This window comes from Sitodiplosis mosellana, unplaced genomic scaffold (genome assembly GCF_009176505.1).
Source record: "Sitodiplosis mosellana isolate CC-2019 unplaced genomic scaffold, AAFC_SMos_1.0 Smas_scaffold_3, whole genome shotgun sequence".
Classification (NCBI taxonomy): domain Eukaryota; kingdom Metazoa; phylum Arthropoda; class Insecta; order Diptera; family Cecidomyiidae; genus Sitodiplosis; species Sitodiplosis mosellana.
Window position 1 is genome coordinate 9,458,942 of NW_022595246.1, and position 13,343 is coordinate 9,472,284.

The window sequence follows — 13,343 nt, forward strand, 5'->3', positions numbered from 1 at the left end:
TGCGAACCAAAAGAAGGGAAAAGTATGAGCCAAGCAAATTGCATGAAATGCACATTCAAACCCAACAAAGGTAATACACCAAATCTGGCTCACAATAAACCATTTTTCTGACTAACAAGCGACAGCAACTCTGCGCGCATCAACTGAGAGCAAACGATCTCGAGTGCGCGCGAGCGCGCACGTCAGCGCATTTTAATTGAATCTCTTCTAAATGCGCCGCACAATTTGGCGCGTTCATTTCACGGATTGATACGTGTGCGCACCATGGAAGAATACCGAAATGAAAAGAATGGACTCGGCGACGCAGAAAGAAAAAAGAGAAACTGCATGGTAAATCGTAACAAAACGTTTCAACAAACCAACCAACGTGTTTACACAGCCACAAAACCATCGAACGATGATGGAGGCAAGAAAAAAACAAGGAGCACCAATTGTGCACACAACATTTTTCGTTGTTGATATCAGCGCATTAAGTGGGTTGCACGAAGATTATTGCATTTTTCCATTTTTACTGACTTCCTGAGCGCACACAGATTGAGTGTAAATAGTTTGCAGTAATTAGACGATCAATCAACCCAGGGAAAATAAACCGTAACCAATCGCTTAAATGATACTGATGTGATTCAGAGAGTGATTCTGTCATCGCGTCTTCCGGGATTTATTCTTGGATATTCTTGGTTTGTTTTCAGTTTTCTTCGCCTGTTTTCTGTTCACATCGACTGAATTCTTTGCAAAGATCTCTTTCTCAAATTTCTGAGAAAAAAATTTTTTCCGTAGAATCTTTGCGCAACAGAAACGACCATATCACCATATCAAAAATTAGATCATCCCATATATTCCGCGGTTTATTTACCACTCACAATTATTTAGGCCAATTAAAAATGTCAACACGCTTTTAACCGCAACGCGAGAGCTACCACATAAAACATCAGCGTGCATATTCCGCTTCTTTTGTGTCACTGTGTACCATATTTTCTTGCCCTTCTTTAAATTAAAATGATTAAGACAGGCAACGAGAAAGAAAAATGCGTGTTTTGTTGTCCGAGAGAACATTTAGCCGATCATAATTTCATGGGTTTCAATTGAATTAGTAGCACGCAGTTTGTATTCTTTTTTTTACTTTGTTTTCTTTATATTTTATTGTTGGTTCGCGGCGCAAACTTTGCACGATGGAATTAGGTTGGGATGGTAGAGTAAATACACACGGAACTTGCATTCCGAATTATTTTGCGTTATTTACTCGAATCGAGTCAACAACATAAAGTCTATAAGCACATGTTTAACGTTTCTTCGAAACGGTCTTTTATTTTTGTTTGCTGAATGTGGTGAGTTTTTTCTTGTTGTTGTTTCTAATCGATTCAGTGTTAACACACATCGACCGCATAATAGATGAGATCACAGCTCGACAACAATTCGAAATAAAGTGCAAACATTGGTCTTGTTCATCGACATTTACTGAATATTCGATGAATGGCATGGTTTTTTTTTCTGTCTTTCTACTACAAAAACTACGAAGAAATACTGGCGATTAGGAAGAGAGACAGGGAGTGAGAAAGAAGAACAGAGTAAAAGGGAAAAGTGTGGCGCATTTAAACTTTCCACGTACTTATCTGTTCGTCGGCTTGTGAAATTATGGTGATTAATATGTACGTGACCAATTCAAATGTGGAGAATTTTTTGGGCAGTTTGTTAACGATTAACTTGCTGCTGTTGTTTTAAACGAACGAAAAAATGAAGAGAAACAAAGCCACACCGAAAACATTCAACGTCGCACTTGATATGCGTTTCCGGCGAAAGAAGAGTGAGTCGAAACGGTGTCACCATTTTTCACCAACAACAATTCTTTACTTTCATTCTGAAAACCTCGATGATTATATGCCATGCAAATATAACCATGCAGAGAATGTTGTGCCGTGAAAAACAATCATAGGCACACTGGCGGGATGACTTTCTAATTCGGTAAACACATGACGCCACATTCATACCAAATTGATTGAGAGAAAAGAACCTGCAAGGTGCTGCATAAATTTAAGACGATGGCAAATAAAAGCCGACAGATGTTTTTCTTTTCCAAATAATCTCTCTATTGACTCGGTGTCGAGTGTCAAGATGAAAATAACAGGTTATCTTCAATGTGTTTATCAACAAATTTCAACCCATTTCGAAGACAAAAACTCAATTTGTTTTATTAAAACAATGCAATGTTTGGCCTGCAGCCAGCGGGTTTAGTTCCACGAATTCGATATCTTTTCACGTTAAACTCTAATTTCAATTTCGAATTTCTTACTTTTTTCGCCGGTGGATTTCTGCATAAAATGCCTCAAATGTACGGCAATTCGTTTTGTTTTTGTTTTTTCAAATTCAGTAATATTTCCAGTGATGATTGGGTTCACGTCTTTTGTTTTGTCTTTTGCTTTTCAACACGATTCTTCAACGAATTTATGCAAATTTTCTTTCGTTTTCTCTTACGTTCTTATTTCGAGTGCAACGAATTCTTTTATTTCTTAAACTTTCATGTTGTTTTATCCATTTATTTCATGCCAATACAGATTTTATTGATAAAATTCTTTTTTGTTGGTTTTTTTTTAAATTTTTCACACTATTTCTGTTCCAAAGATTTAACTCACTTCTCACTTTCGAGAATCATAAACTTTTCCAAAGCAGCTTTCTCTCTTAAATGCCGATATTCACTTAAGAACACATTAATATTATCCATTCACTTAACGTATATAATTTTTATTTCCCTTCGCGTTTTGTTTTCGTTTCGCTCGGCAGATGTCTTAAGAGGGCTTGATGTACCGTGTGTATCGGAGAATCGTGATCTTCACCGTTCAGACGCTCGCATTCAACTGTCATTCCATTGAAACCGGTTGCAACGATCAACTGTGTGGCAAAAAGCTAAGCACAGGTAAACACTTATGCATGAGCACAGTGAGCAAGCAGCACACGTACCAATGCACCATTAACAGAAATGAAAATACGGGGAATAAAACAGCAATTTGTGCTGGAGTCTCATGTTTACAAAGCCGCACGTATGCCGCCAGGTATACACATTACAGTTGAAGCTAAGACGAAGAACAGCACAGCACAGACAGCGAATAAGTCCGTTACCTCATTTCGATTTGAGTGTAAAGTTTGAGCGGTATTTTCCCCACTCTACCTTTTATCGCACCCAACACAACACAAACAACTTTCTATTTTCGAGTGCTTTGAGCACATTTCATCGTCTTAGTTATGATCAACGTTTGCTGTGCATAAAACGATTCGAAGTGTTGGCTGACTTTAAACGGAACTACAACTTGGTTTGGATGTGCACCCATTTAGACCCACAAAATGTCCATTTTTGTTGAATGAATTCTGAAGATGGTCGCACTCAGCGCGTTCATGATCTCATGACGAAAACAACCTTCCAATCGATGCTAATCTCCATCAAATTTGTTTACACCTAATAAAAGACCATATTTTCTCTGTTTTTTTTAATTGTTATTTTATTTCAAAAACTCATCAAGAAAAACAATTGTTGGTTTGGTTGCTATGAAGTTCATTCTCATATAAAATATGAATTTCACAATTGGAACCAAAACATTTTCGGTTTAATACAAAGCAAACACACAAAATAATAACTCAATTGACTCATCAGAATACAAAGAGAAAAAAAAACTTGAATAGAGTACAAAATATTTGCGAGACGAAAACAAAGAGCAACCGAAAATTTGTTGAAAGAAAAAAATCTTGGATAAAGTAACACATTGAAAGTATTCAGGGTTTTTTTTTCTCTGATAAAACAGCATATATATATGTTGTTGTTAATTTTGGTGTCAATTTGTTGATGCTGTTGGGACTTGATATCTCCCAAAAACGCGAACAAGGAAACAGCACTTTGATTAGATAATAATTGTGTAATTTGAAACAATCATGCGCTGATCCAAATTCATTCATAAAAAAAAACCACAGCGTTGCCGCATACAATTCTTACAATACATCCATTTCAATTGAAATCATCGAAATCGAGAAAACGAAATGTGTGCGGTTTCAATTTTTGTTTGGTAAAAAAAAAACTTAAACATGTGGAAAAATATATATAAATATTGCATGACACAAAATTCAAATTAGAAATTAATCCTGGCTTACATTTACGTTTTATTGAATTGAAAAAAAAAAAAACAAATTACAATCTTCTTCAGGGGGAGGGAAAATATGAGCTTTCTCGTTACCAAAAACTAAATGTCAAAAACTGCGACCGAATTTTTCTTTTCCTTAGATTTAGTCATGGCTATTCATTAAATATACTTTATGGCTGTACTTCGCTTTCTCTATTTCTGTATCTGTTTTCATATAAAATATTTTATTTTTCTATTTTGTTGGTTGGTTGGTTATTTTTGTTGTTTCGTTGATATTTCCTGGATATCATACTATCTCATCGATAATATTTATCAAAATAGAAAACAAAATGAAAGCACTCGAAAACAATTGAAGTACCTATTTTTCCTCGTCTGTCGCATAAAATCACATTGAGAAACAACTTCCCATTCGAATTGAATATTACAAAAAAGATTTCTTCTGTTTCCTTTTTGTTTCTATTAATAATATTATTGATACCATTTTGTTTAACTTAATTTCGAGTAATTTGTTCCTTTTCATTTTGCAAGAAACTGGTTTTTTTTTTTCATTTTTCTTCATAAAAATCAACAATTTATCCCTAAAACATATTTGCTTCACTAAATATACATTTCAATACAATCTTGATCAGCTGAAAACTGGCCATTTTCTTGGATAATAAATATCTATAAAAAATTGTCTGCAAGAATTTGTACAACCTGCTTTCATATAAATAGTATTCAGCTGATTTTTTGTCGAAATTGAATCGGTTATTATGCAAAAGAAGATTTTTATGTGGAAATTGAATTTTGGCAAAACGTCAGATCATCATTTTTCGTGGAAATGCATTACTCCACTGATTCGCACCTCTGTTTGAGATGTCAATGACAATGGACGCACTTCCAAACACGATTTACTTTTTAGTCAGTTGTTGTTGTTGTGGGGATTAACGGGCTGGCAAGTCAGTTTCGGAACTAATCAAGTTCGATATTGCAATTTGTTATTATTGCCCTAAACTATAAAATTTTATATGCACTAATTTTTGTTTGAATTTAATCAGATTTCCTACTCTTCCTGTTTTTTTTTTTTAATTTCAACCAATTTGGGATGAAGCCTGCCTGATATGGACGAAACCACTACGAAAAATGAACAAATTTGCCTCCTTGCCCAGGTAAATTGAGAGCATTTTGGATACATGTGTGTAAATCTATGGTAAAATATATGATTTGGGCTAGGATTTTGGAGTCGCGGTTTAAATTACATTAGCGTTGCTTTGTTCAAGACAAGATTGTTGCATTTTTTCCCATCTGCTTTCTTCTGTTTAAATATTATTGTTATTGTTGCTGCAATGCGAAACGTGAGACTAAACCAACAGATACAAAAAAAAAAAAAACAGCACTTAATCAATTTCAATAAGTTAAATACAGCGCGTGCCCGCACACAGTTCATCTGAATTCGTAGATTTGGATGCAACTCTCCGGTACATGTTTTAGAGTTAGTGACTGAAACCTGATTGGATGCAGAGATAAAGAAAAAAATAAAATGATGTAGTGATAACACTAGTTTTTGTTTATGCGATGAGAAAAAAACGCTGAATTTTTAATAAGGATCAAAAGCACACGATAGATAAAGATTGAGATGCGGAAAAAAAATTGCTTACCATTCAGATGATCTGTGATAATAATAGCCTTCCATTTCGGCTTTTGATTTTTGAAAGCAGATGTAGTAGAAACCAGCAAACGATGCGCCATTTATATCTTTGATCGTGTGATCAGGTACCTGAAATCAGTGATTTTTTTTTTGTTTGTTTAATCGTTTTCACATTTAAATTTCATCACGGTAGAAAAAAAAGGTGCCGATTGACAATCGATGAAATGTCAAACTTACCAAGAAGTGCTCTTTCCATCGCATAAATACATAATCGCTCTTCGCCAAACTGTCATAGTCAAAATTATCCGAGTTGAATGTCTTCTCGTATTTGTTCTTAAATGCAGAGAATTTGCTCTGAAAAAAAAAAACAACAGCAGGTTATAAAACAAATTCGATCACGTCATAAATGCGCTCACGTGTTATTCAATGCAAACAGAGAGTAAACTTCACAAAAAAGTCATACATACCCAGTGTTTTCTGTCAACATCTTCGTCAGCATCCCATTTCCTTGTTAAAAATGGGTATTTCTTTGAGATAATTTCACCGTCAAAGAAAGTCGTCAGCATGGGATACTCAAATGTGAGTCCCGTAATCTTCAAATAGCCACACAAGTATGAATTTTCTTCGTCAACGTGCTGAAATGTGACGACAATGCAAGTATTTTTTTTTTTTTTGCATTTATATTACTTCTATCACAGTTGAAAATCTTGATGAGCTAGACACCAAACACGATAATCTATATTTTCAAAAAAAAAAATACCTGTAAAACAACTTCGACGGCATATGAATTGCCTTTCGATTTTTGTGAACCTTCAAATTTCGAACCATTATATAAAAGTGTTTTTGGAAATCCTAATTGTTTGCTCTGCGATGGTGGTGGAATCACTTCACATTTGACTGGCATTTTGTTCGAACTGATTGTACGTTGAATGCCTTCTTCTATTCAGTTTCTTATTAACAAATCCGTCCAAAATTACCAAAGAAAATTTATAGGGTCTTCTATTTCCTCTCTATTCTACTCGCAAATTTGAAATATACCAGTTGCGTGCTGTTCAAATATACACACATACACTTCTCTCACTCAACAGCAGCAACGACCGAACGAACAAAAAAAAATAACAAATTGTGCGAACCAATAAAATGTGAAACGATCAATTTTCCTTGTGCATTCAACCGGATAGAGAGAAAGAGTCCAATTTTATCAAACACCAAATTGATAATGCACACACGTGAGACCCAACTGAGAACGAAAAAAAAATTGTATTGCTGCGTAAAAGTGATTTGACAAAAATTTCGTCGCAGGCCAAAAATATATTAGATAGGTAGATACGTCAACTCGAATGCAATTTGCGAAGTTAAAAATTTGTTCTCTTACTCGTATGCCTCTCCGAATTGAATGGGAAAATAAAATTTTGACAACTGCGTGATTATGTCAAATTTTCTGTATGTAAGTGAATTGTGTGTGTGTGTATGCCATCATATTGATGAGCACACACATAGCAATACCATATTGAAATACGTGTTACCCGATTTAGACGTTACAGAAGTAAATTTTTCTACGAATAAAAATGAATCAATCACATTGCATGAATTTGGGTTATTTTTGTCGATTTGATAGTGACACACTTGAAATGATTAAAGCCAAGTACTGCGCGGCATTGACTAAAATATGGCAAAACAACACATTTTTGCAACGAATCTATGGACATTTGGGACGAATGACATCAGAGTTTGTTGAAGTTGTGGTGTCCCAAACACACAGTCAATCCGTCGGAATTCAGAGAGTGTTCCAATCTGTCATCAAATGGTTCGCGTGTCACAGTGTGCGTGAGAATTTATTGCAAAAGTTATATGGTGCGTCGATGAAGGCAACAACAATTTCTTGTATTGTATGTGTTTTAGTTCATTGGTGGAAACATCTATCAAAGCAGGCAGAGAGAACAAACGTTTCGCGTTTTTTCTCTTCTTCTTTGGTTTTATTTTTGCTGTGAAATCGTGATGTTTTGTGTGTGTTTGGACGAGAATTAAAAGAGTGTAAACGTGCGTGAAAAGAAATAGAAAAAAAAACCAAAAATTTATTTCCGAACAAAAACAATAATAATGTCGACGGTGAATTTGAATCCGAGAAAGAGTCCGAATATGCTTACGAAACAGGGCAGCAATCAATGGGTTCGATTAAATGTGGGTGGCACTTGCTTTCTCACAACCAAAACCACTCTTTCACGCGATCCAAATTCCTTTTTAGCGCGTCTCATTCAAGACAGTGACCTAATATCAGACAAAGTATGTTCTATTCGCTTTATATCCTTTCCGTGTCATTTGTTATCTAATGGCTTTTGTGTGTTATTTCTTTCTTCTTCTTCTGTATATCGAATACAATGCATACACATGACATACATTTTTACACGATGACTGATGCATTCATCCTCCACTTTTCATTCACGAATGATTCACAATAATGATGTTTGTGTTTGTGTTTGTTTGTGTTTGTTAATGTGATGTATTCTAGGATGAAACTGGAGCCTATTTGATTGACAGAGATCCACGATATTTTGCACCAGTGCTGAACTATCTGCGACACGGCAAACTAGTTTTAGATGGTCTATCCGAGGAGGGTGTACTTGAGGAAGCCGAATTTTATAATGTAACGCATTTAATAGGTTTAATTAAGGAATGCATTACACTCAGAGATAACAGACCTGCCTTAGATAAAAAACGAGTCTATCGCGTGCTACAGTGTCAAGAGAATGAACTAACACAGGTTCGTATCAATCATTTCGAATGCACATGTTCTGTGTGTCAAAGTGCATTTTTTTTTCTATCTTTGGCCCGATAAAATTCATTTCGTTTGTTATCGTTTGTTTGTGCTGTAGATGGTGTCGACAATGTCGGATGGTTGGCGTTTCGAGCAACTGATAAACATTGGCACACAATACAACTACGGATCCGAAGAAACTGCCGAATTTTTGTGTGTCGTATCAAAGGAGTGTATTGGTCCAACGATTGGCCGGGAACAGGAATCAAATGATAGAGCCAAAGTTCTGCAGCAAAAAGGTTCGCGGATGTAAAAACAAACATTCAATCGAACACAAATCAAACAGCCACACATTTTTAAGTATTTTTTTTTTCGATTGTCTGTGCATGATTCACACATCTAAGAATTGTAATTGAACATACTTTACCAGCATTGATACAGAGCGTCCAATCGTTCATCAATGCGGTAAAAAAAAAACAAATTGTATTCAATAATAGTATGAATTAGAGAATGAAACAGAAGAGAAAATATCGAGAGAAGAAGAGAGAGAAAAAAAATTGTAACACAAAAAAGTCTATAGGCTTCGATCTTATAAATTGTTGATATTGTGTGTTTGAAACTATTGAAAATGCCAACTGTACCATAGAAACCAAAAACCAAGCAAAAACAACAACCGTTTCTATTAGATAACATGGAAGAGCACATTCGAATCATAGAATAGGAAGGAAAAAAAAAAAACAAAACGAAAATAGAACCATTAAAATCCAATCGCATTGCGTGCTTGTTGTGTGTACACATCCATCAGGCATTTGCAGATAAATAAAATATGACACTATGAATTAGTCTTTGGAATAAATTTCGAAAACAGCAAAACAAAACAACGTCACAATTACACAAGCATTAACTCACCATTGAGAATTGGAGCCATCTGTAATTTTGTAATCTATATTTTATGAACACATTTCTTTTTTCGTTCTTCTTTTGAGTTTCTAAACTGGAAAAGAGATTATGATAAGTGACGTTATTTAGGTAGATGTCTGTCACAGACCGACACAGTCTAGACACAGTTCAATTTTGTTTTTAAGTTTTCTATTTCGTTTGCATAATCATTTCATTCACACACACACCACACATGTTTTCTTTTTTTGCTGTCTTCATTGACGTTATCATATCCATATAAATGCGGACAGAACAGTTGAGCGTTTTTTTTAGGGAAAAAAGAATTTTGACTGATTTTTCGTCATCTTTAAGAATAAACAAACAAACAAACAAACAAATGATATGAAAACTTATGTTCTATCCCTCCTTTTGGATATTGCGCGAATTGAATGTTTTTAGCATTAGAAATGTCTATTTGAAATTGAGTGCCGCTACTATCCGACGGGGCGGAGACAAACAAAATACAACACAAAAACAAATCTGGAAACAGCATGTTCATTACTTCTGTGGCCCATAATCTGTGTGTAGCAAAACGTTGGCCACTTCATCGATTGATGTCAACAAGGTCTGGCTGAATAAGATAAAACAAAATCAATTGTGAAAATCATCAACTCATACCAAAATAACACCGTGTATGTGAAACAAAGACTCGATGCAATCGAAATGTGCTCAAGTTTTTCTTTCATTTAAATGCCTTATGCTGATATACATTGAAACGACGTTCCATTCATGCAACAACAACAACAAATACTGAAGAAGAAGATAAACAAGAACAATGATATGCAGTCACTTTTAAGCAAACCATTCGCAGTTGTTAGACAAGTTAGATCACTTTGTTGTTATAGACAAGAAATGAAAACATATTTGGAACTATAATTCTAAAGAAAAATTTGCACAGCGCGACTATACTATTTTTACGATACGTGTTTAGATTTCCAAGGGTATCAATACTGTAATCCAGTAAGTTTTCTCACCCATTGAACCCAAAGTGATATTTTACTATGTGTTAGGCACTTACAATCGAAATCCATTGAATTGAATGTTAGAAGAAAAAAAGAGTATTTATAGAGAGAAAGTGATCTTCATGTCGTGATCAAAATCTGTTTATGATTTGTGTCATTCACACACAATCGAGAAATAAATAGACAAAAAAAGGAGACAAACGGTATTGATGCCCTTTTTGTAAAACTATGCACCACACACACACACACCGCATCTTTTCAAGAGATTCACTTACATCATTATTTAGAAAAAAACAGCAGCAACAACAAAATGACAGCATAAGTAGACACGTTTAGATATAAAAATTAACCGATAAGTGGAACAACATAATGTAAACGTAGTTTATGTTTTACGAATGAAAAAAAAATTATTTTGTTTTTATTTCAAATGATGAAAAATGCAATAACAAGATGTATCACTGTGAATGTATGCAATTTTATTTTTGTTGTACGTTTATGTCTTATTTTCCGAATGGCTTGAACCATTTGGGCAGCTTGGCATCGCCAGAGGTTGATGGTGTTTTTGATGATGTACTGAAGTTTGCAGCATTCGACTTGCGAGATTGCTGAGACGTTGATGGGTTGCTTTCGTTGCCTAACTTTGAGTTTGACGCTTCCGCATATTGTTTGATTCCCCTGCAAGAAAAATATTGATCCGCTTTGATTACTGAACTTGAACAGAGGCGATAGAGTGCTGAGTTGCAATTGAAATTGCACTGAATTTACTTTACTACATTCAATATAACACATTCATGAAGATAAACATGCACTGACATCAAATGTATGTATTGAGTCAAGAAGACAGTGTATTTAAGAGAGAAATATGGTTATTTTCAGTCTAATAGAACATACCGATCGGCCAATGCTTGGATCAACGATGCTTTGGGTGATGAAACTTTATCAAGAATGTCTTCCTTCAGGTAATTTGATTGCTTTTCTTCCGAGCCAAAGTGCAATATTGCTGATGGGACACAGTTGGCTTCGAAGAGTCGTGATTCCTTCGACAGTACGCTTTTTGGTGGGGTTGTATCTATGAAACGAAATGTTCATTAAACATATTGATGTAAAAAAAAGGGAAACTGGATGAAATTTGTTCAATCTCTTACAAAGGTAGAAATCAATATCTGGATTTCCAAGGTATTGACGCACGAATTCAGTAACAGTTGCGATGGTTTCGTATGGAGTGAATGTTCCTTGCAAAACGTATCGATTGGGAAATTGGATTCGAATGATGACCGTTTTGTATTGGTTTAGCAATGATAATTGTTTTTGCTCCTCTTCCATTTCACGCAATTTGGCTGTCAGCAACGGTTGTTCGACCGTACCTTCCGATTGAGTTCGTAAACCTTTTATTAATACTTTGATGTCATTCACATTCAAATCGAAGAATGAATCCGGTAAATCATTCAGATTGGCTGCCTTTGCTGCATCTTGAGTGAATAAGACCGCATTTCGTTCACCCAACTGCATAACAATGAAGTAAGAAATATTGAAATTAGGTAAGGTTCAAAGCCTACTGAACTAATGTACGATTGTTGTCACATAGAATGTTTAGTACATTTCTAAGCTAAAAAAATTCTTTCCGAACCGTATAATACGTTATGAAGTCAAAGGCTAAACTTACAATGTGTATTTCACCGGGATCTTCATCAACCTCCTCTTCAACAACAGGCGGTTCTGGTGAACTGATGACCATCTTTTCATCTTCTGGTATTGGCTTTTGGTCCTCAGAGTCACTGCTTTGAGTTAGATCAATAATATTTGCATCATATTTATCCCCTTGTATTTTAGATTGTTCAATGGAATCCTGTTTCAATGCTTCTTCTTTCTTCTTTTCCTCTTTCAGCACATTGATTATTGATTGTGAAGTACTGGGTGTACTTTTGGTCAAGTCATCGGTTTTTCTGATTTTATTTCCTCGGTTTTCTTCTTCCTTATCCTTTGCTTCATTTGGTTTGGCTAAGTTCAGTGCCACGTTTGCTTGTCTAGAATGAAATTGTTCAATAAACAGTTAATCTAAATTTAAATGTCATTGAAACGTGCACACGAATCGTGTTATGAGATGATTGCCTAGTCGTATAGCTAGAAACAAGCCAAAAAAATTGAATCAATCAAGCTTGCTCAAAATCTTACATTTTCGCTGCATTTGGATCACGATGGATCAGTCGAATAATTGCCCGACCACTAATCAAACCCAAATCTTTCAATGACGTACTTTCCAATTTGTCACTTGACACTTCGGTTCGCATGTAAATGGCAAACAAATCTTCTCCGGTGAGTTCATTGGGAGACAGTTGCTGTATGATATCCAAAAGTGTTACATTCGGTTTAAATTTTCCATCAACACGTATCCCATCACCCATTTGTACGACTAGTTCAACTTCAGCATCTGTTCGCTTCTTCTGCGCCTCAACCATTTCTAATTGCGCGTTATTTGGCAAGCCGGAAAACCGGAACGATGTGGTTAGGTCTAGGATTCGTTTGTGATGTTTTAGGTCATATTCATTTGGATCAAACTTGTGCTTGTCACATACTTCCTCTAGAACCTGAAAATGACAGCAGCTGTCTGTGTTACAAAGTCAATTTGTTAAATGCAAAATGATGTTACCTTCAGAATTGCCGTATTTGGTTGCACCTTCACGTTTTGCCGACGTCCATTTGGCGTGAGTACATTTACAACGCTACCACTCATTGTATTTTTCGTTATTCTACCTATCAAATTCTACAAGATTAAATGAAATATCGTTGAAAATTCAGAAAAAATCAGCCAACAATTTGCTGAACACCAATTAAATCGATGCAATCAGATTGTACAATGATATGCAATAACAGATTGTCATTGTGACAGTTCATTCCCGGTTTGTTTACGACATTGACGAGAGAATAAAAATGGCTGCGTT

General features: G+C 35.3%; 4 protein-coding genes across 5 annotated transcripts in view; 1 reads left to right on the forward strand and 3 right to left on the reverse strand.

The window, feature by feature from the left end:
• The window catches only part of LOC129566301 (uncharacterized), a 43,358-nt gene extending 40,299 nt beyond the window's left edge, over window positions 1-3,059 (reverse strand). The window contains exon 1 of one of the 2 annotated variants that reach the window (XM_055442099.1): window positions 2,288-3,059. The gene's annotated coding sequence lies outside the window, so the exon portion shown is untranslated. The remainder of the gene's footprint in view (window positions 1-2,287) is intronic. The other variant, XM_055442100.1, reaches the window with a different exon arrangement.
• Window positions 3,060-3,461: 402 nt separating this feature from the next.
• Window positions 3,462-7,427, reverse strand: LOC129566306 (glucose-induced degradation protein 4 homolog). The gene is made up of 5 exons (XM_055442111.1): window positions 6,509-7,427; window positions 6,216-6,383; window positions 5,986-6,102; window positions 5,759-5,877; window positions 3,462-5,607 (listed from the first exon to the last, which is right to left on the reverse strand). The coding sequence occupies exons 1-5, from the start codon at window positions 6,650-6,652 to the stop codon at window positions 5,544-5,546; spliced, it is 612 nt and encodes a 203-aa protein (XP_055298086.1). The 5' UTR covers window positions 6,653-7,427; the 3' UTR covers window positions 3,462-5,543.
• Window positions 7,428-7,486: 59 nt separating this feature from the next.
• On the forward strand, window positions 7,487-10,869 carry LOC129566305 (BTB/POZ domain-containing protein KCTD5). The gene is made up of 3 exons (XM_055442110.1): window positions 7,487-8,031; window positions 8,258-8,509; window positions 8,622-10,869. Exons 1-3 carry the CDS (start codon window positions 7,849-7,851, stop codon window positions 8,814-8,816), a joined length of 630 nt encoding a protein of 209 aa, XP_055298085.1. The 5' UTR covers window positions 7,487-7,848; the 3' UTR covers window positions 8,817-10,869.
• On the reverse strand, window positions 10,786-13,315 carry LOC129566304 (tether containing UBX domain for GLUT4). Its single transcript, XM_055442109.1, has 6 exons — window positions 13,052-13,315; window positions 12,577-12,989; window positions 12,068-12,428; window positions 11,550-11,907; window positions 11,296-11,473; window positions 10,786-11,079 (listed from the first exon to the last, which is right to left on the reverse strand). Exons 1-6 carry the CDS (start codon window positions 13,133-13,135, stop codon window positions 10,905-10,907), a joined length of 1,569 nt encoding a protein of 522 aa, XP_055298084.1. The 5' UTR covers window positions 13,136-13,315; the 3' UTR covers window positions 10,786-10,904.
• Between the last annotated feature and the right edge of the window lie 28 nt (window positions 13,316-13,343).